Raw genomic sequence first — 21,793 nt, forward strand, 5'->3', positions numbered from 1 at the left:
TGGACATCTTTATTTTGTTTAATTTTGAGCAATCTCCTTCATTCTGTGTGAATGAAACCGGTTGGGGGTTTGTCTCTTGCAAACTCTCCACATTAATGAAATATTACTGGAGGGACTGAAGTCTCCTCATTCCCAGCATCATAACATAGCTATCATCTTACAGCCAGCCTCTGCCACTAGGCTCTTGGCTGTGATATGTATTTCTCATTATCTTTCATCAGAAATTTCACCCTAGACTTGAGAAATGACTGGGTAAAGTTTGCTGAAATCAGTTTCAGTTTTGACAACCCATCATTTTCTGAAGAAAAAACAATGTTAGAAAATTCTTGTCCACCTTTAGCGTGAAGCCACCTTTTCATAAACTGATGAATTATGCCAGATCTGACAAAAAAAGATAAAAAACTTCTTTCACACTTTGGAACTAGGAAAGGGGACTATACAGTTGAAAGATATGAGATAAAGGAAATACAGAAGACAAAACCTTTCTATGGGGATCTGTAGCTCTGATCTCGAAAGCCAAGTACCTGGAAACGCACTTGAAAAAAATGGCAACCATTGTTCATCACCTATCACAGCAGCATCAGGCAAAAATTGTTTGAATTTCTCTTTATGTGAGTTTTAAAGAAAATTATTGTTTAGTCTGAATTCCCAGAGTTTCCAGATCTTGTTTCTAGTAGCACTGCCCCAAATGACAAGCATTTAAACAAAGGTAGCTTTGCTTTCTTGATTAATCTCATTAGCTTTAATGAGTCTAATCGCATGAGTAAAATTATGCATGTGCTTAGCTCTTGGCAAGGTCAGTGCCTGTAATGAGCAGAAAAACAAACTGATAATGAAGCCATGAGTAACAGGAGTGGATGGCTAACTGCAATTCTAGAAAAAGATACAGCTGTCTACACCATAAGAAATGAAACACCAAGAGTTAAAACTTAGGAAGAGATAATTCTTAGTGAATTCTGAAGTAAGTATGACAATAAATGAAATTATACTGTAAATTAATTAATTAGTATCAAGGACATGTCTTTGGCAACCTCCACAACAACTATAAGCTCATTATCTTAGTTATGACTTATCTGGTCACTCTTTCATTTATACAAAGCTCATCAATATGATACCCAAGCACTAATGAATTTTAGCATTAAAAAGTCACTTGTGATTCCTTGAAAGGAAAGAAAATTCAAAAGGTTATTTTATTCACAAGTGTCAAGTGTTCTGGATCTGAGCAATGAAATTTTCCCAGGCAATTTGTATGGAATTTCTTTTCATTAATTACTACCAGAAATAACCATTTTTTTCAGGATGAGGATTAAGGCAAATGAGCTACAGAACAGCTAGAGTTCAAAATGATGTTCTGAGGGAGAATGATATGAAAGTGAGAGTAAACCCACAACAGTAAAAATTTGTGCAACAGGACGTGACAAAATAAATAATCCAAATAATAGACACCAAGCTGTCAATATTAAAAGATAATTATTTTTTAAGATTAAATATTCTTTGACTATATATTTAGAGTACCCTAAAAAATCTACAGCTTCATGGAATGTAAAACTTTCTATATATATATTTTTTTTGAAATAAACAGATCAAAACCAAGCATTATTATCATTGCTTGAGGATATGGGCAGTTTCTGTAAGCCACTAAACACACAAAATTAGTTTAACTCCTTCACAGGACTAGCACAAGGTTTAAATATCTTTAAATCCTCAAAATACTGTTTAAGTGGCACCTGGGTTTACTCTCTCTGCGAAAAAATTAATTTCCCAACTCTATTCTGAAGCCATGACTAGAAAATTTCCTGTGTGTATATTTATATGTAGAATTACAGGTTAAGGGTTTCAGTCAATGTTTCCTCCTATTCTATATAATGTGGTCATGAGTGAGACTTAGACTTTCCTAGTACATAGTAAAATGGGCTGGATTATAATGTCAAAAAGTTTTTTTAGTGGTAGTTTTATCAAGGGGTTATGTGCAGTTTGTGGTTTTCTTTTAGAGCAGACTGCTGAGGTCTTTTTTTGCACTGTTTTACGGTTAGTCTGAAATTCCCTTAAGCACCAAATACAGGAGAAAAACATGTATGATCAAGAGTGTGGGTTTCTTTTATGTTTGTAAAATCAAATGAGTTTTCATTATTTGGGGGCTTTCTCCAAAAACGTATTTTACTTGCAGAGCCAATAAGGTGAAGTTTGTCCGCATGCATTTCTTCAAAGAGTCTTGTGAACCTGAGAGCAGACTATTTGAAACAATCCACACTGACTCAGTCATTGACTTACAGGCTTGGGTGTAAGAATTGCTGTCAGTATAGGTGGTGTACTAACATACACCATGAAAGCATTAGAGCTGAGACAGTGCCTCTGGTTAAATACTTTTTCTGCACAAAGACATCTGTTTTCATATTGGTTCAGAATGGTAACGATTGCAAATTCAATTCATTTTTAGATATGAACAAAAGCTATAAAACATCTGCAGCTGTATTATAATCCTTAATTCTTCCTTTTGCTTTGTTAATTATTTGCAACAATTCATAGTTTAACTGACCAGTTCAATCTTTCATTTCCTCTTGATTTCAGTGAGATCAGATGAATTAACCTTTGTTGTACTCTACTGCTATGCGAAAGTCAATCCTATATGGAGAAGACTGATTGAAAAGAAACTGTATGTTCTCTAGTCTGTTTTGGAAGAGTGGAGGAGATTTTTTACATAGATTATCCTGCTGCAGTCCTTTTCAGTAATCACTTTGCAATCCTGTGCATTGTGGTTTAATCTTAGAACTGGTTTGGTGGGTATACATGTTAAGCATGGCATGAGGTCAGAACAACGCGGGAGCCATGCTCCCGGCAGCATGAAGGTTGGGCCTTACAAATTTCACCTCTGCCAATGTTTATGGTTGTGCACATCTACCCAGGTGTGGGAGCTGGAGATAGACACCTGGGAGCGTTGTAGGGTAGTGGGCCCTCCTAGCCTGGAGGGCATCTGCATTTACTCTCTGATTCATGGATTCACTGTAGACTTCTCATACCTGATATCTGTAGGCACACCCTGAGGAAGAGGAGGCAGAGGGCAGCAGCTACCATTGCAGACTACCACTGTAAGACAGCTGTGTGTGGTGAAATGGGCTAGGAGAGCAGTCAGGTGCCACAAAAAAATGTTGGACAGGCATCCCCCGTGTTCTTGAGTGGAGAGAAGCAGGAGAGAGGTTCAGGGATGGAGAGCTGGTTTTTTTCAGATGCCAGGAATGCAGGGTAGTTTATATGCAAACAGAGAAAACTTCACCTAATGGAAGATAACTGAAGATACTTTTGAGGGGGTAGGTGAAGAACAAAATGTAATATAATGCAGTGTCTTTAAAAAGTATTTAAAAACAAAAGGTTACAGAAGTCAGTCATCAAGCTGTTCGCATTGTTAACCTACATAACCACATGATGTTATTACTGTTAACCTCATCTTCCCTCCCCCTCTTCCTTCCTATTGTTTATTATACTCACTTCTTGCATCTTGCCTTTAGATTATAAAAACTCTCTATGTAGGGATTGTACTTGTGTGCAAGGTATAGCAGAGTGAGCCACAAACCTGACTGTAGCTTTTGGTAACTACCAAATGATTATTATGCCTTAACAGGCGTTAAGATAGGAATTAAGGTTTTTCTTTGTGCTACTGTCTTTTTTCAAATTATGGCAGAAAAGTGAAAACTATTTAACAACACTCCTGTTTAAGACTGCTAACTATTCCACTCTTACTACCATATTAAGGACAATGTTGTAAATCGTCTGAGCTATGCTGAATAATAGCTTCCATTTCAAACAGTAGAGGCGCTTCTGACATCTAGTTGTCCAGTTAGCACTTAAAGTGATAACTTTTGTTGGCATATACACAGATGCTTAGATGTAAGATATGCTCTGTGGGCAACTGCCTGTTTATTTTCTTTCCTAGACACGCGGTTAAACCACATTGTACGTCCTGTGCTTATAAAATTCCAGAAGGGTTATATCACAGCGCATACTACTAGAATGTGTGATTTATATCACCAGATACAAAATGTTGGATTTGGAGATAAACCTACTACTTATAATGAACTAAAGATTCAGATAACTGTGTGGTTCTACTACCTATGTTGCTTTTTAAGGTCACTATCGTTTATAAATAGGCAGGATTTTAAGACATTTTATGAGTCATTTTTTGTAAGACTCAACTAGAGATGGGACTCATTGTGCACATAATAGATACCGGGTACTTTATACAAATGGATGCAGACAGATCTGTAGTCCTCTAATCTTTCTCCAAGTCAGCTAGACGTGAGGCAGTTGCCAAATTAGAAGCCAGATAGCAGTGTGAGCTAGTGCTGTGCCCAAAGGAATGAGCCAGCATTGAGCTGGAGAAAGTTTGGTCCAAACTGGTTGAACAAGCTGTTGAAATCTGGAATCCTTTCATTATAGCCTGCGTCCGGTGTTCCCTGCTCCCATCTGCCCTTTCTTTCCAGAGCTGTGCTGCTTGGGCTCAGCCAGGCAGCTTTTTCTCTGCCACCTGATATGCAAAACTCAGGGCCAAAAGACCTCCTCCCTGGCCTTCTATACGGCCAGTTGCTATGCATTCTGTCTTTCCTCTTCTTTCCAGCTTCAGATCCTGAGAGGATGAGGTAACCATATGAATTCCCAGGTTAAGCTTCTGGAATCCACTTTGCAGGGAGCACAGAGAGGGATTTGGGTCCGTCCGCACCTATACGTGTTAGTGAATCCCCAAAAAGGGGACTCCACCCCAGAGTCTACAAAATGAAAGTAAAACAGATTTCCTTATTTAGTTGCCTTCAATTTTCAAAGGCAACTAATGATTCTGAGTACTCAGCCAGAGTTACTTAGCAAAGCATCAGCGTTAAAGAGCAGACAGACTCAAAACCTGCTGAAATCGGGTCCTTCAAAGGTGCCTCCAAGCTGTGTCTCCAAATCATTTTTGAAATGATAAGCCTGACTCAGAACACTTCCCCTGGCTTTGGCAGGGCTTAAATAACTTAGTTTTAAACAGTTCAACCACTGATTTGTACAATAAATACGAAATTTGAAATTGTGCAAACTTTGTATGCAAACTTGTTCTTATACCTCAACTCTAATAGTGTTTGCCACGCACTACAGATGAGAAAGTGGGGCCTGGCTCTTTGAGGTACTACATGCTTTTGACTGCCACTGAAGTTAACGGAAATTAAGCACTTTGTACTATGTGATATAAACCCTTTAAGCAATAAGAAGAAAATTCAGTGCATGAACACTGTTAAAAACCCTGTGTTTTTTTAATCTTTCCTTCTGCCACTTGCATAATTTCAGGCTATTGTCTTTGACTTGAATAGTATTCCCGACCTTTTGCACTGCAGATTGTTTATAATTAAAATGAAAAAAAAATTCAATAGCTATTTGTTTTATAATGTACCTCTAGAGTCAGAGATGGAAGGAAGTACAATAGTTTTTGTAATTATTAATTCTTCGAAATAATATACTTTCTCCAGGATCCAATTAATTTTGTTATTAATCAAAATGTCTTCTTGGTAAAATATTAAAAGAAGTCTAGACACTGCATATTATTGTGTGCTGTATTTTTAGATTTTCCAGTTCGATTCAAAACACACTAAAACAGGGGCCTCAGAAAATGACCATCTAGAGACTGTCTGTGGCAAAAATCCAGAAACCATTCTTAACAGAATGGAACTAGTACGAGCTGAGATCATTCTTTAGCCTTGGGGAAAAAAAAAAATGTTTTTAGGAAGAGATTTCCAAAGGGATTATGATTTGCTCTCCACAAACAATACAGAGGATTTCCAGTATGCATTGTGCTTTCGATGAGAAGTGCACTATGAAGGAACCAATCAAAATCCTTTTATAACTAATGAGTAGGGGGAAATTATGATGGGAAAAGTGCCCTTAATGATAGCAAACAATAGTTGTTTGTACAGTTAGCAGAGTTACAGTAAATTTCATGGCCAAGCAAGCTCTCAAAACAGCAGTTTACTCATCTGAGACATTATTCTTCAGAGAATTGATATTAGCAGTGGTGAGTATTTAAGAAAAAAACCCAAATCATAGTCACTGGAGATTTTTTTCCTTAATTTGGGAGACAGCAGAGGCACCAGGGTGAAGTAATAAAAATGACATAGCTTTCGGGAATCTTGTGAATTGTCAAAACAGTATTGTCTTTGTGTTTGAAGTCAGACTGATGACAGTGGACACAGAGAAAGGAAGTTGGGTAAAGAGGACAGAATCCTTGATGCAAAAGGGTTAGTTTTCAAACATAATGCTCTACTGGACAATCAGACCCTGACCTTGAAATGGTCATGTCATGAAATGGATCCAAAATCTGGATTTTCTTTTAATGCCCAATGTTGGACCCTCTCCAGATTTTACACTTTCTCATTACCACGTTTATTTAAGAGTTCTATTTGAGAAGTCATTACAGGGGTCATTTGTTTGGTCAAACAGGGTCTAGTGGACTCAACTTGTATTTACTAGACAAATTTATCTTAGGCATTTTGGGTGTGAAAGACAACAGAATTATGAAAATATGCTTTTCATTCAAAGCCACTTTCTTTCTCAAAAAGTGAAATATTAAAGAACGCTAGTAAATCTGTGTAGATCTCAGCCTCCTACAGTTACTTTTATTCCTTTTTGGAAAAGAATTTCTGCTTTTCCAATTCCTACTGGGTTTTGAGCTTTGTATGAACTAATTTTTAAGCTAAACTCACCTAACAGGAAGGAAAAAAATATTTGGTCTGCACTTGTAGAGGATACAGCTATCAAAAGCAATGACAGTCAGTGGTTTTTACTTTCTTTAAAACTCTGGTAGAAAACACTCGTTGCTCAACAGTTATCAAGTTGCGTTTATTTTTATATCATTTAAATGTTTTTGGACAGAGCCCGCATTAAATGTTGCTGGTCAAACTTCCACAGTAACTTGAATTTTTTTCAGAGACTATTCGTTCTACATGGGAGAAAACGTCCCGCCTCGTAGGGCCTAGCCGCCGCCTCAGCCCCTCTCCGCTCTCCGAGGGCGGCCGCTGCCCTCCGCCCCTGGGGCCGGAGCGCGGCTCGGGCGACCGCGGCTTGTGACAGGCGGGGTCGGGGCTGCGCCAGGCCCGGGAACCGGGCTGAACAGGGCGAGCCGCGGCGGCTCCTCAGGGCCACGGCGCGCGGCAGGGGGCGGGGCGGCTCCAACGGCCGTAACGGCGGGCCGCGGACGGCAGCGCGGCCCCCGGGGAACCTGCGGGGCTGCCCATGTGCTCGGCCCCCGGAAGCCACGCGGCGGGCGGCCCCCGGGCTGGCTGACACGGGCTTCCCGCGCCCGCTTCCACGAGGAGCGGACGAGCTGGCCGCGACTTCCCGCACGGGCAGCTCTGGCGCGGGGGCCAGGGCGGCGAGGCAGCCTCCCCTCCCCCCCCCCCCCCCCCCCCCGGCGGTGCCCGCTGGCGCCCCTGCGCCGCGCTCGGGCAGCGACCTCCCCTCCCCCCGCCCCGAGTGGTTTCTTCCCCCGCTCCCTGGGAGCGCTGCTTGGCCTCCCGCCCCCCCCCCCCAACCCGCCGCATTGGTCTAGTCCTCCCCCGCCGACTCGGTAGACTCAGAAGCGAGACTCACAGGCAGACACCGGGCAGAGGGAATCCCCCTTCCCGCCCCTCGCTCGGCTCTCGCGAGACCTGCCGGCCGGCCGGCGGGGCTGCCGCCGTGCTCTCGCGAGATCTGCCCGGTTCCCACGCCTGCCGCTGTTGTGTCTGAGGGGAGAGCCCGGGCGGCGAGTGGGCGGCGCGCGCCGCGGCCCCCCCAGCTCCGCGTGTGTCTGCCGGGCTGGCGCACGCGCGCTCCTCGCGCGGAGAGGGGGCGCTCTCGCGAGAGTAGGAGTTTTGGCGAGAGTTTGTGGAAGATGGCGCCTGTTGTGACAGGGTAAGTGCGGGGGGTTCGCGGCGCCGCGCCGGGAGCGATCTGATCCTGGGGGCGCCGGGGCGCCGGCCGCGCCGCCCTGCGTCCCCCGCCCCGCTGCCCCCGCTCCGGGGAAGCAGGGGCTGCCGCTCGGGCAGCCCGGGGAGGGCCCGGAGGCACCCCTCCCGGGGGCTGGGGTCCCCCCGGCGGGCACACGGGCGAGGGCCCCCCTGCTCCTGCCCCTGCTCCGGGCCCGGCGGCCCCGCTCCGCGGCGGCGGGCGGCCCGGCGGGGCTGGCCGCTGCGCCGCTCCCCTTCTCTGCGGCGCGGGCGCACCGGCCGGGGCTCCGCGCTGAGTTCAGCGCTCAGCCCCTCCGCCCCGCGGGAGCCCCTCTCTGCGGGCCGGCCAGCAGCGGAGCCCGGCGGGGAGAGCGGCCCGCTGCCGGCACCGGCCCTTCTCCTGCCTCCTTGCCCCCCGCCCCGGCTTGTCCTGCGCGGACCCCCGGGCCCCTCGGCCGCTGACCGGGAGCGATCGCACAAAGGCTCCCGCTCTCGCGGTTGCGAGAAGTTTAGCGCTGTCTTCTTGCGCTGCCTCGGCCCCCTGCGCGTTGCGGAGGCCGGTTGGGAGCCCCTTGTCCGCATCGTACCGGGAGCCGGAGCGTAGCGGCTCCGTCCTCCGTCCCGCTTGGTGTGAGCTTTGCAGCCTTGCTAGTGAGACCGTTCCCGTTCCCTCAGGGTAGGGGACTGAAGTTCCCCTTCTGTTCTGCCCCCACGCTATTCACCATCCCCTGGGCTTTGGCGAGTTTTGTTAGTTGCCTTCCTACTCGTATTGTCTTGCACCGAAGGATAGCAGCCTCCTTGCCCTGCTAAATCACACTGGATCATAACGAATGATAGTTACCATCCCTTTCGACCACACTGGATAATACTTAATCGTGGCTAGCTGGTTGCAAAATGTGTCACTGTAATAAGTGACACTCTCCTAGCCACCTACAGCTGATGAATAATAACAGATGTAGCACTGGTATACAGTACACAATCTCACCTGCTGTGTTACACAGAGTATTGCCATCCTTACCACATCTTGAATTCGGGTGCATATTATAAATGCCATGTCATTAATTTTGGAATACAGTGAATGCTTGTGACCTCCCTCTATGTATTCAGGGAAAGGGCAGTCAGGAGAAGAGCAGGACATGTCTACACTCCACCTGTTTGTTCCAAACAAAATCCTAGTTGGTGAAAACATTGTTGTGTATCTCTAAAATGTGGACCTAATTTGCTGATTTCACAGTGTGCCTGTGACCTTCTGTCTTCCCTGTGGGATTACACTGTCTCCCGCATTGGCTATGTGGTTAGAGAGAGCAACAGCCTGCTTGGGGGTGGGGTGGAGTTGGTGGTTGATGCTTTTGTTCTCATAGAGAAGGTAGCATTATGGTATTTTGTTGTTTTGTTTGGCCACAGTAGTGTTTCCAATTCTTTTCTCGCGTTTGTCAAGCTTTTGCTTGATTTCTGTCCTGATAAAGGCATCTTGTGGCTCCTACGTGTTTTCCTAATTACATGTTCTTTAGGGAAGCAGGTCTTGTTTGTTATGGTTCCTGGAGTGTACGGTTTTAGAGGTTAAAGTTGAAAGAATGAAACGCTTTTAAAGTTTGCTCTAAGTGTTAGTTTGTGCTCTAGATAGAGATTAAATTTTTCCGTGTTTCTTTTCATTTACTCATCTGAATACTTGGCCTTTCGTTTATTGATTATAAGAGGTTTGTTAAAAGTAATCTAAGGTCTGTGATGCTACTTTTGTCCTTGGAGAGATGTTAAAGTGTTGAGAATGACAACTCTTTTTTTTTTTTTTTTTTTTTAATGAAGGATCAAATAATTTGGTAGAAAAACACAACATTTAACAAGAATGAAAAAAATGAAAAAAGTTGTCTATAATTTAGAGTTTAAATGCTGACGTTATTGCTCAAAACTGTAAATTGAGTAATTCTCTGAAAAAGTAGTCATATTGTTTTCTTACCGTTAAGTTTTTTAATCTTTGGTAAAAACAGAAGACTTGAGATTGATTAATGTTATAGTTTTATTGCATCAAGGAGCAATAAAATTTTTATTTATGCTCCATTTTTAGATTGCAGCTCTGATAATGGGATTAAAATTTGGTGGTAGTTCAGTAATGATTTTTTTTTTCACAAAATACAGTAATCAGTAAAGACAGACTTTCATAAAAAGACTAGAAGACTTTTAGTCTTTTTTTTCTTTCTGTAAAAGCTGTCCATTACGTAGGAAGAAATTTGAAATTTAAATTTGAAATTAAAAAGCTATAGCTGAAGAACATAGTATCCAAATACTATATTCTATTTTAATGAGTAGCTTGCATATCTTATAGGTGCTGAAACTTTGAGATAAAGCATATGGCTTTTCTGTAGTCAGTATAAGTTGAGTTCTGTTCTAAGTTATATTTTTCCTATGAAAACTGTATACTTAAAAGTAAATTATGATATATAGAGTTACATGATGTTGGAACAGAATCAAAAGGATACACTACGTGAATTGTCTTTCTGGAGGGGTCAGATTTCGTTACCAGTTTCGTGTTTGCAGCATATTATATACTTCTGCTCGTGTCACAAAGAACGTTTTTATCAAAATTGTTTGAATCACAGAATCATAGAATCAGTAAGGTTGGAAGGGACCTCTGGAGATCATCTAGTCCAACCTTGCTGCTCAGCAGGGTCACCTAGAGCATGTTAGACAGGGTTGCATCCAGGCAGGCCTTGAATATTCATCTCCAGAGAAGGAGACTCCACAACCTCTCTGGGCAACCTGTTCCAGGGCTCCGTCACTCTCACAGGGAAGAAATTCCCCCTCACGTTCAGGCGGAACTTCTTTGTACAGTATTATGCTTGAACCTAGATTTCCCAGTGGCAAAACTAGATATAATGAGAAGCTACACAGAAACATGGAACAAGTCACTGAAAATGAGCTATATATATATATATATATATATTTTAAAGCAAGTGGATAATTTGTGGCTGGAAATATTAGGACAGAATTTGGGTTGTTATGGAGTATTTTTGTTTTTGCATGTGAATGATTTAGGGAAACTCTTAGTTTTAAGACTACAGAATTAATGAAGATGTTATTTAACAATAGATACGTATTTTCAGTATGAAACACTTTTGTTTTAAATAATTGCTAATACTGTGGTAATACCTATGGGCCTCAGTTACATTGAGAATCATTATGCTAGGCCTAGTACAACCATAAAATAGAAAGAATTTCAATTCCTAAGAATTTTTTTCTTTTCTCCTTTAAAATGAGATAAAATGCAGAATTGTGTCTTTTATGTCTCACTCTGTAGTCTCAAACAACCTCAATAGGTTTGGACATACTGTAGTCTTGGACAGTACTGGAAAATGGTGCAGGATTACAATTACGCAAAATCCTTGCAGAGATTCCTATGCCAGTGAACAAGTAAACAAAATTAGGAAATGTAAATAAAAATGGTAAATGCTAGACAAAACTTCGCATGTTTGGTTACCAGTGAAAGTCTTTGTAATAGCAGTATACAAGATAGTATTTGGATTGCTTTTCAAACAAATTGAGAAGCCCTGAAAAAGACAAAACCAACTAAATGATCTTATCAGTGGTATGATTTTTTCCATAGGCTCGGTGAGGTAGAAAATGTATGCATGTGTTTTATTAACATTTGTCAAAGTATCAGACTATTTAAGCTATGTGTCTGAATTAGTCATGCCAAAGTTCTGTGGTTAAGAGGTGTTTCCTGATCCAGACAGCTTACACTTTAAGGGTAAGAGAAAATATATCAGATCTGTGATGACACAGGAGTGTATTTGGTACCAATGCAGTGAGTTCTGTCGTAGTAGTAGAGATCTAGGCATGCCAGCCATCTGGTTGTTTTGTTTCTTTGGTTTTAATAAGAACTTTGGAAAAATTGCTACAAGGTTTTTGAGAGAAGATGATACTGCTTTGTGGATGCATATGGAGCTCTCCCAGTTATGAAGGCAGTACGAGAGAAGTACGGTGAAGACATAACAAACAGGTTATCAAAGCTTGCACCTCTTTGAACATATGGTTCTCCATCTAGATTAGTAATTTTGGAATGGGAATTTTGGTTGGAAGTGAGAGTCGTTGTAATAGCTGTATACAAGATAGTATTTGGATTACTTTTCAAACAGATTGAGAAGCCCTGAAAAAGACAAAACCAACTAAATGATCTTATCAGTGGTATGATTTTTTCTGTAGGCTCAGTAAGGTAGAAAATGTATGCATGTGTTTTATTAACACTTGTCAAAGTATCAGACTAGGATGGGAAGTGAAAGGGATGCTGCTGAAGATATCATGGGGGACTTGTGGGATCTGATGTTAGGCTAGAAAAGCTCTCTAGAGAGGAATGTACAGAATAAATAGAGCAAGGGCAAGTCTGGGTGTTGAAAGATTAAGAAGATGCTTCAGTAGTTCAGAAGCAGACTGCTGTGATTATGGGATAAGAATTTAAGCTACTAAGCATATCGTAGTGATGCAGTGGGCATTGCCAAGATCTCAAAACCAGGTTATTTCTAGGATTTATAAAGAGTCATAGCTTGAGGGCTGATGCTTGGTTAAGAGTCTTGACAGATAATGACTTGCAGTGGTGGAAGGCGGATTGAAGCAATGATACAAAGAGTGATAGTGAGGCATCTGTATGAAGATGTTAGAGGCACAAGCTGAGGTGGTAGTTTGGACAATTTCTGATATTCTGAAATTCAAATTCTGAATTTCAGCATATTTCTGATCTGTTGGCAGGAGAAGGCAGTTAAAAGTGGATTTGTATCCTAGTCCTAAATAAAGTGAAGGAGAATGACAAGAGATGCAGGACAGAAAGCTATGAAATGGTTCATAAAATAAAAAGGTGAATGAGGAGGCTCCTTCAGAAGGCTACACTGAAGGAACAATTATAATGATAAATGATGAACCAGCAGAGAACAGTGCCAAGGAAACCAGGGGGACTATTTCTAGAAAAGAAGTATTGCTGGTAGTCTTATGTGATTGACAGATCAAGGAAGATAAAGATTAAATATTGATTCTGAGCTTCGTGATAAGTTTTGATTAAAAGATGTTAGGGTAGTTTCAGTGGAGCTCAAGGAATGGTAACTGGGTTATATAGACTGTAGGAATAGAGTCTGAAGATAGGAACTTCAGGCTACAGTTTTTACTGTCACTGTAGATTTAAACACTGCTTATTAAAATTTGAGTAATAGCATAACTACGGCTATTGTATTGTGTATGTGTGCAGAACGAGTGTTAAAGGTTGTTGGGAAAAACTCATTTACAATCAAATGAGTACATGGTTTTGTGTGACTAAACTTTTAAATCACTATCAAGGAGCACATCAGTGTCTTAAGTCTGGTTATTGGGAAATCTTTTGTGAGTAGTGTATTCTTAAAAGAGTATTCTGAGATGCTTACAATTATATTTTGAATCTTTTATAGTTTCAGTAGGACCAATTTTATGAAGATACGCTCTTGATTTGGATTTTACGTGCTTTAATTGCTTGTTCATTATATTAAGTAGCTCGGTCATTTCTCATTTATTATGATTGATCTGGAACATAAACGTCAAAAATAATATTTTTATAGCTTGATTTCTATAGAAATAGAATAGTGCATAGACTGTTCAGTATGATATTGATTATCATACTTTAAAATAAAAGTATACTTCAAAGAGATATTCAGTACTGTGCATTATTTAAATGATCATGAGTTTATGAGTTAAATGAGGAAGTCTCTTTCTTCTGATTTGCTTTCCGCAGTAGAATCATAGAATCAGTAAGCTTGGAAGGGACCTCAGGAGATCATCTAGTCCAATGATAATTAATTACAGTTTTTGTATAGTTATTATTACAAATTTAAGCAATTTGTGCTTTTAAAAAGAAGACCAAAAAAGCTAAAGTGGCCTATAGCAGCCATAACTTATGAAGACTACCTGAAAGAGCTGTAGCATCTTCATGATCAAAGTTTTGGAAACAAGATTTATTGTCATTTATACTCTCCCTCTCCCTCTTTTTTTTTTTTTTTTTTTTTTACTTATGGAGAGTACAGTTAAGGTACATTGCATACCTATCCTACACTGTTTGTTTCTGATAAAATTGAACAGAGAAACTGTAATTCCAGATTGTAAAATAGATATTTAATATATAAAAAATTGTATCTTATGCAATACATTTAGATATCTGTTGGGAATCAAAAATTTAGTTTTATCAGCTCACATTTGGAGGGCAAATCACATCAGCAGAATTTTAAGATTTCAGACTATCCTTTCTCTGTAAAACTTTTCATTTTAAATTCTTTGAATGTTAATTGTGACCACTTTATTAGTTGGGTTCCATGGCACTGTTAATATGCTGGATCATTGCTTCCAAAGAGCATTTCACAGGGAAGATGTACTTTTAAGTAATTTTCTTTTAATTTACATATACTGCACTATTTGAAATAATGAAGCAGTTGTAATGTCTGTTTGCTTTAAAATAATTGCTTTTTTTTCCCATGTGTACTTAGGTGAGGAAGGGGAAAAAATAAACGTCACTACCTATATTGTCAGATGAAACCTCATACTGTTCACAAAACTGGGCATGCATTTTAGTCTCTAGTATTTTAAGAAAAGTTTACAATTATAAAATTGAATTCTTAATGAACTTTCATTATTTTATGTAGGAATACTTGTAGTGTTTTAATACTGTAAACTTTTCATATTTGATTTGAACATAATTGCAATAATTAACATATTATATGAGGCAAAGAAAAATGATATGAAATTATGGTTATTTCTTCTTTCCAGTATAGAAACTCGGAAAAGGAAACAGCTGAAAAATTTATTTGAAGAAGAAACTATTAACAGAAAGTAGCAATTTTCATATCATACTCTTACTGAGTCTTGGAAAAGTAAACTCAGAATTTGACATTATCTCATTTGCTGGGGTTCTACTTATGTTGTGGTTCTCTTATTAATAATTCATATAGATATAATGCATATATGTGTGTATGTATGTATATGTCTATTTTTTAGTGGGTACTACCTTTTTTTAAAAATAAGTACCTGTTATAACCTAAAGAAATTCTCATTGTCTATTGATTCTTGTATGCAACATCATAGAATTGGACAAGTTTTCTGAGCTTGAATGTAATAATTCAAAATGATAAATTTTTTTTTAAAAATACTTCATACTTGTTAACTGGAGTTTTGTTAGCAGATAGTGATATATGGCCATGTATCTCCATGCACTTGTGCTTGTAAAAGTGTAAACTGTTTATTTGCAGTGGTAAACTTTTTCTCTAGAAAGAAAGAAGATAAGGGTTTCAGTATATACAGTGTGAGAAATCTCTTGACCAAGATAGTATTTTTACATCCTTACAACATGCAACTACAGTTTCATAAGGATAAACATTTTTTTTGTCCTATTTCATGTTTTTTCTAATTTTTGAAAAGCTTGTTTCAGCTACAAAATTTTAACATAAGATATAGTCATCATAGTGTTTTACTATTTCAGTTATTCAGCTTTTGATGAATGACATGATTCTGGGACATGATTTATTCTTAATTAAAGTGATCTGGACATTTCAGTCAACACCATATTCCTTCAGTTTGCCCAGTTCTTTTTTGAACATGTCTTTATATGCAGATAAGCCTTGAAAACTTTCTTGTTGAATTTAAATGTATATTCCTGTAATGAACAGTTTAAATAGAAGTAGTGCCATTGTTTCACTTGGAAAACATGAAGACATTAAGATGGTTGTATTAAAGTATAACTTTTCCTCTTTTGATTGCTAGTCAAGAGCAAGAACTATCTCATTTTCAATGTAATTGTTTGGCTACCTTGTATGAAGAGGCATTTAATCAGTATATTCAAAATCCAGAACTCTTGTTATAATAGACAACAGGCTGTTTTGGCAACTTACCACTTTTGACTTCCCAGTTTGAGATTACACCTGTTGCTTCATTTAATTTTTCTGCTTCTGGTGGGTGAGATTCAAGCATATGTGTTGCAATGGGTCCTAATTAAAGCCTTTTTGTTGCTAATCTAATTATTTATGGTTGTTATATGAGTATCGAACTTATTTAAAATTTTTGCATTCTGAGTATCTATGTTTTTCTGTGTCTGCCAGAAAACAGTCTTTCTCCTAGTATTTTTGATAACATTGGTTGGTCTGTGGAACACTTCATCTGCACTTTTTTTTCTAAGTTACACTTGTGGCATGTTTCCAGTGTGTGGTGCTTTGGGAGATTACCGGGAAACTTGGTATCAGAATGAAACTTGAGCAGGCAGCCATGAAATTCAGGCTTTTCTAAGCTTGAGAAAGGGAACTGAACTGTGTAAAACACTAGTCCCTAATTTTTGCTGGCCCATAGTAACAGCACAGAGTGAAAAAATACTCTGTAGGCAGTATCCTACTTTTCTTTTCCTGGCAGCTCTTATTTTAACTCTGTAATTTAATTTTGGCTGGGAGCAGTGGCAGAGGATCTTGCAGCAGGGTTTGGTTTGCAAGCTGTGGATTAGGGACTGCTGGTGTAGAGAATAAAGTTAAAGTTGTTTACTCAGCAGAATTTATGAAACCAAGTTTTTATCAGTTTTTGATACAGTAGGATGCCTCATTAATGGCTTACTGCTTTCACCAATGTTCTTATATAAAGGGAATTTTAAAATGAAGGGCTAGAAAATCAGAAAGATGTTTGTGCTTGCTCTGAATTTATGCCATTGTGGAAGAGTTCTAAGGCCTAGACTAATAGAATAAATAATAATTAAACTTACTCAGTTGTTTTGTTGTTGTTGTTCCAGCCATTTGCGTAAAAACCCTTCATGTCCTCTACATGGAAAATACCACAAAAAAAAAAAAAAAAAAAAAAAAAACAGTGACTTGCCAAGGTCAAATGCAGAGTCCATGCAGAGATGGGAATAGAATTAGTGTCTCTTGGTCCTGTTATCGTTGTGCTATGTACTTAGAGGCCAAAATCCAGCAAACCCTGAGCAGAGTTTTCACAGGTGGAATCATGTGTCTTCTCTCCCTACTAACACTGTGTAAAAGTGAAAGATAAGTAGAAGACATCAGAGTTGCTTAGATTTTTGAGCTGTGTAACAAAAATAGTAAGGAAGACTAAAAGTAACTATATTTCTAATAAATGTATTTTTGTAATAGTGAAGTATATTAGAATGAACAGTAGAAAGATACTATTCTTTCAGAAACCAAGACATAAGCAACTGATAGGGCATGGCCAGTGTTTAAATGTGGCTTCACAAAAAATGAAGTGATGCCTCAGTGTGCTGTGGCCATTTCTTTGTATTCCTGAATAAATAGTCTGTATAGATATTTGTTTTCTAAATTCAAAATACTTTGCTACTTTCCAGCTTAGCCAGCCAGCCCTGGCATCAGTAGTGAGTGTAAGAATTCAGAAAAGGAAAAAAAAAAGTTCTATTGAAACACTGCTATTCTTCTGTGTGTGTGTTTCTTTTCATACTCTCTTAGTTTTGTAGTGAATATACAGTGAAGACTAGTAAAAACCTTAATATTGTGATATCTTCCAGAAATGAGGGGACTATAGCAAAACCGTTTTGGATGTGTCTGTTCTGTCCAAGTATTTTTCTGGCCAAACTCTTTTTTTCTTCTACTGTTGAGTATTTCTTTGCCAGCATTGAATCCTGGGGGTTTTTGCATTCCAAATTTTTCTTAACATTGTGAGATTGGGATAAGTCCTATTTTTTTTTAACCATATGCATTACAAATCTCATGCTAATAAATCTGTTGCAGATCAGTTAAACAAAATAAGTATTTGGAATCAGAATTCCTCTTTGAAAGAGGATTGGGACACATTTGACACACTGGCAAATGGTTTCACTTAGTACAGGTGATACTAACTCTCAATCCCACTAATGATGTCAGAGTTAGCTCTTTAGTATTTACATGAAGGTATCTCCAAACTTACAGTATTAATTATTTTGCTGCTGATTATGAAGGTGAATGTGTCCATCTGAAAGCGTGATAGAAGAACAGATCATACAGAAATAGAGAATAGGTAATTTTCCCAGTTTGAAGTAATTTCTGTCTGTAAAAGTCATGGGCAATGGGAAAGTTAAAGCATAAAAACTTACTTTACTATCTAATACAGATGTTAGCCAGGTCCTTGTTCAGTTTTGGTAATACAGTAAGTAAAGTTCATGTCTGCCATGCTTCCATTTAGATAATAACACTACCATAGTACTAGGAACTGCATTAAAACAAATATCCTAACTTCTGCATTTTTTATTTGCAGTGCAGAAATTACTTATTTTCCACAGTAGTTAAAGGCAAAACAAAGATGTTATTATGAAACAATGCTTGAAAAAAGACTTAATGAGAAGTTTTGCTTGCAAAATGTAGTATGTTGAAGTGATACATCATACTTCAAATGATAGCAAAGAAAACATGGCCCTGTCTCTTACAGTCATTTCCCAAGTGCTATAGGCTGCTATCATATACAGGACTCTTGGATCTCTTGAGTTGTAGAGAAAGTTGTTCCTCCTTCTGACTAGCTCCAGCATCTACATCTAACTTTTCAGATAGGAGTAGATGAAAACTGACCCTGTTGAGGCAAAGTTTGAAGCAGTCCTTGTGTGAGTGTTCCTTGAATCTAGGGCAAATTTCCGTAAATAAATAAAATTCAAAGGAAAAAACTCTTCAGACATATCAACTTGTTTTCCAGTATTTCATCCAGATATTTTTCTCGTCAAACTCTTTCCTATATGTTTCTGGTGCATAGGATTCAAGTTCTGGTTACTGTTGTTTAAGGTACATTCTTAATGTAGATCGTACTGGTTACTTGATACTTCCTCTGTTGTCTTTAGTTTTTTTCCTGCTTCATGTCCTGATTCTAGGCTTCTTCCTTCAGGCATGAAGATCTAGTCTTTTTTTTTTTTTTTTTTTTTTTTTTCCCTTTCTTTTTTTTTCCTGAAGATGGAAAGATGGAAGAAACTGTCCTTGCACTCCCTAAATTGTTCTTCTAACTAATGTTTTCTCCTTTGTGTTTTGATATTAGTTGAAGAATGTTTGTAGCTACTGTCTGACATTCCTTTCCTCTAATTCCAATTTTAGATCCAGTCAATCCTGCATCCTCTTGTTACGTTTACAGCATATTGAAATGCTTTTTTTAAAAAAAAAAAACAGAAACAAAAAAATCTTGGTTACTTTCAGTCTTGTTCTTCCCTGAATTTTGTAATTTTGTGGCCAGAAGCTTTACCAGCTTTACCTCTTCATCTTTTTTCTTCTTTTTTTTTTTTGTTTTGTTTGTTTTGTTTAATGATCTAATGCACAGAATAGTTTTCCTCTGCTTTTCTTTCTATGGAATTTCTATATAAGCCCTTTTCAATTTGTCCTTGGGCAGTCTGTGTTCAGTTATCTTTCTTCAGTGCAGGATTTCCTAACAGAGTTGTTGCTTACTCTGGATCTGTCATGTTCCTTTTTCTCCCCAGTTTTTGCCCCAACTGGCTGTGTAGGGCTATACAGAGCATCATCTCCAGTATCTGCAGAATGGGGAAGTCACTGTTTCTCTTTAATCAACGTGATAAGCTAACAGCTGCATGTTGCAAGTCAAGTCCAAACCCTGATCCTTGCTTTGGGGACCTGGAACTTGGTCAAATGAGTGTCTTTAATCTTGAGAAATGGTGTTTCTACTGAGCACTGGAACTCTGCTTGTTTCCTAGCTGTGTTCATTGTCATGATTTACAGAATTTGTGAGGATATGGGAAAAAATTAAGGGATTCAAGAACCGCTGATACCCTCTATAACAAAAGACAAAACGTTGACATGAGAGATGAAGAAAATTAAGTATATGGGGGAAGCCAAAAAAGATCGTAAGTGTTAACAATATGAAGGCAGGAAATGTGCTCCGGGAGGGAGAGGAAGAAGAAAATAGTGGGAGATTGCTTTATTTTGGAGGAGTTTCATTACTTCTTTTCACTAGCCTTCTCTCTATTGAAATGTCACAATCCTTTTCATCATTTTAGAAGTGTGTGGGTAACTACTGCCACTCCAAGAGGGACAGATAAAATAGAACTTTGAATGAGTTTCAGAGTTATTATTGCAATTTGTTGCTTGTGGCTTTGTAGAGAATATATTGAAAGCTGTGAAGAAACAGGACACTTCGTTCTTACTAATATAGTGTATTTCTAAAGCAACAAAACTGGGCAAAAGGATTGCTTTTGAAGTGATGAAAGTAAACAAAGGAGAGCTTAGATCAGCTTCTGAAAGCTAAACTCTGTAACTAAACTTTGCCTAAAACTTGTGTGTGTGTGTGTGTGTGCAGATAAACTTCAGGTTTATTATACAGCTGTATGTTATACTACTTGCATTAATATTTGCTGTGCAGAAAGCTTCTCCTAAACTAGCATGGGTTAAAACAGCACAGATAACCTTCTGTATTAAATTGTGATTTTTCTTTTTGCCTGGTTCAGATTTGCTTTTCATAATATCTTTGATGACCTTATAGAAATAGTATGCAAACTGAAGTCCTTTTAATGTAGGTTTAAAAACTACTGTTTTGATTGAAATATTTCTCTCCTACATTTGTTTTTCTCCTCAGAGAATGAATCTTTAATACTTTGTCGATCTGGTACACACTTGCAATAAGCTTAGTATACTGTTGTTGTATCACAAAAAAATACTTACCTTAAAGACTGACGTGGAGGTATTCGTGTGGTATATATGTAACAATGGTGCAATCTGCTGCCTCAGATTATTCTCTGTGATTAAACAGCTCGTGTAACCTGTTGGCTAACACAGTGTCCCCTTCATTTTGGGATAAAGTAAAAAAAAAAAAAAAAAAAAAAAAGAGAGAGAGAGAGAGAATGTCCTGTGGATATCAGAATCAAATAAGAGATCCCACCAGCCAGCCTTGATGTAGGCAACTTTTCTTTTTTGACAAAAGGAAGCTTTGAAAATTCAGTCTTGCAACACTGGACCATAGTTGTAGAAACAGGAAGCAAGGACTTAAGCTTCATCCCAGACCTTCATTGCTCCCTCTGTCTGTGGCCTCTTCCTTTTTTCAGCTGGTTTCTTAATTTCTGTCTTGGAAGCCAAAAGTAACTTCATGATATTCTCCTAAGCTGAGTCATTTATCGGCTTCTCCTTTGCCAAATATCTGTAATGGAATCCACCAAATTTTCTTCTGCCTGAGGCTGTTTATTACATTGTCCACTTGCTCGTTGTATTTCTGTCTTGGACCTCTGATTTCCTTAGTCTGTCTGTGTTCTCTCTACAGTGTCTACAACTAATTGCATCTCTTAGAAGCATCTTTCTGAAGACTCTAAGTTCATAGTGTTCTATGTCTTGGCACATATCATTTCTGTAGGTAGCCAGCATTCACCTGGAACTTAAACTCCTCACAGACTTTTCTGTTGGCTGTCATGCAGATTGGAGCCCTTTTAACAGGGACCTTAGCATGCTTGAAAGGATGGACCATGTCTGTTCCCCTTACAAGGGCAATTGGGATAACTGGAGCTCTAAGGACTTCTCTGCATTCCTTGTGTGTTTTGAAGAGTGGTGCCCTGATGGTGAGTATATCTTAGAGTTGCCTCCAGGTGTGCTGGCATGGTTTTCCAGATCTTCTTATAAGGGTATTTTTAGAAGTAGTGTAGGTGAGCAGCTGTTGCGTGCCCATCATGGCATTGTCTAGGTAGCTAAATGAAAGATATGTTTCTTAAAGTACATTGTGCTTTTAGTTGGCAAATTCTAAGAAAAGTTGGAAAATCCTTCCTTTGGGGAAGAATTTAAAAAGTTTGAGCTGGGCCTGCAGCTTCCTTTGGAAGAATGTCTTACTCTGTTCTTAAAAATTAGAAACACCTGACACCTGGCAGCAGGACTGTTTGGCATATAGGGCCAAAGCAAGGCTGCTTA

At 39.1% G+C, this 21,793-nt stretch overlaps 1 protein-coding gene and 1 long non-coding RNA gene across 3 annotated transcripts in view; one reads left to right on the forward strand and one right to left on the reverse strand.

Moving 5' to 3' along the window:
* LOC134139454 (uncharacterized) overlaps positions 1-7,671 on the reverse strand; it is a 52,122-nt gene extending 44,451 nt beyond the window's left edge. Inside the window, exon 1 of the long non-coding RNA XR_009958164.1 lies at positions 7,606-7,671. This is a non-coding gene — a long non-coding RNA (uncharacterized LOC134139454). The remainder of the gene's footprint in view (positions 1-7,605) is intronic.
* A 217-nt stretch (positions 7,672-7,888) lies between these two features.
* RBPJ (recombination signal binding protein for immunoglobulin kappa J region) overlaps positions 7,889-21,793 on the forward strand; it is a 60,478-nt gene continuing 46,573 nt past the window's right edge. The window contains exon 1 of one of the 2 annotated variants that reach the window (XM_062574590.1): positions 7,889-7,908. In XM_062574590.1, the coding sequence (XP_062430574.1) occupies positions 7,889-7,908 (20 nt within the window). Of the gene's footprint in view, positions 7,909-19,672; positions 19,753-21,793 lie in introns of those variants that run through there. The other variant, XM_062574592.1, reaches the window with a different exon arrangement.

This window comes from Rhea pennata, chromosome 4 (genome assembly GCF_028389875.1).
Source record: "Rhea pennata isolate bPtePen1 chromosome 4, bPtePen1.pri, whole genome shotgun sequence".
Classification (NCBI taxonomy): domain Eukaryota; kingdom Metazoa; phylum Chordata; class Aves; order Rheiformes; family Rheidae; genus Rhea; species Rhea pennata.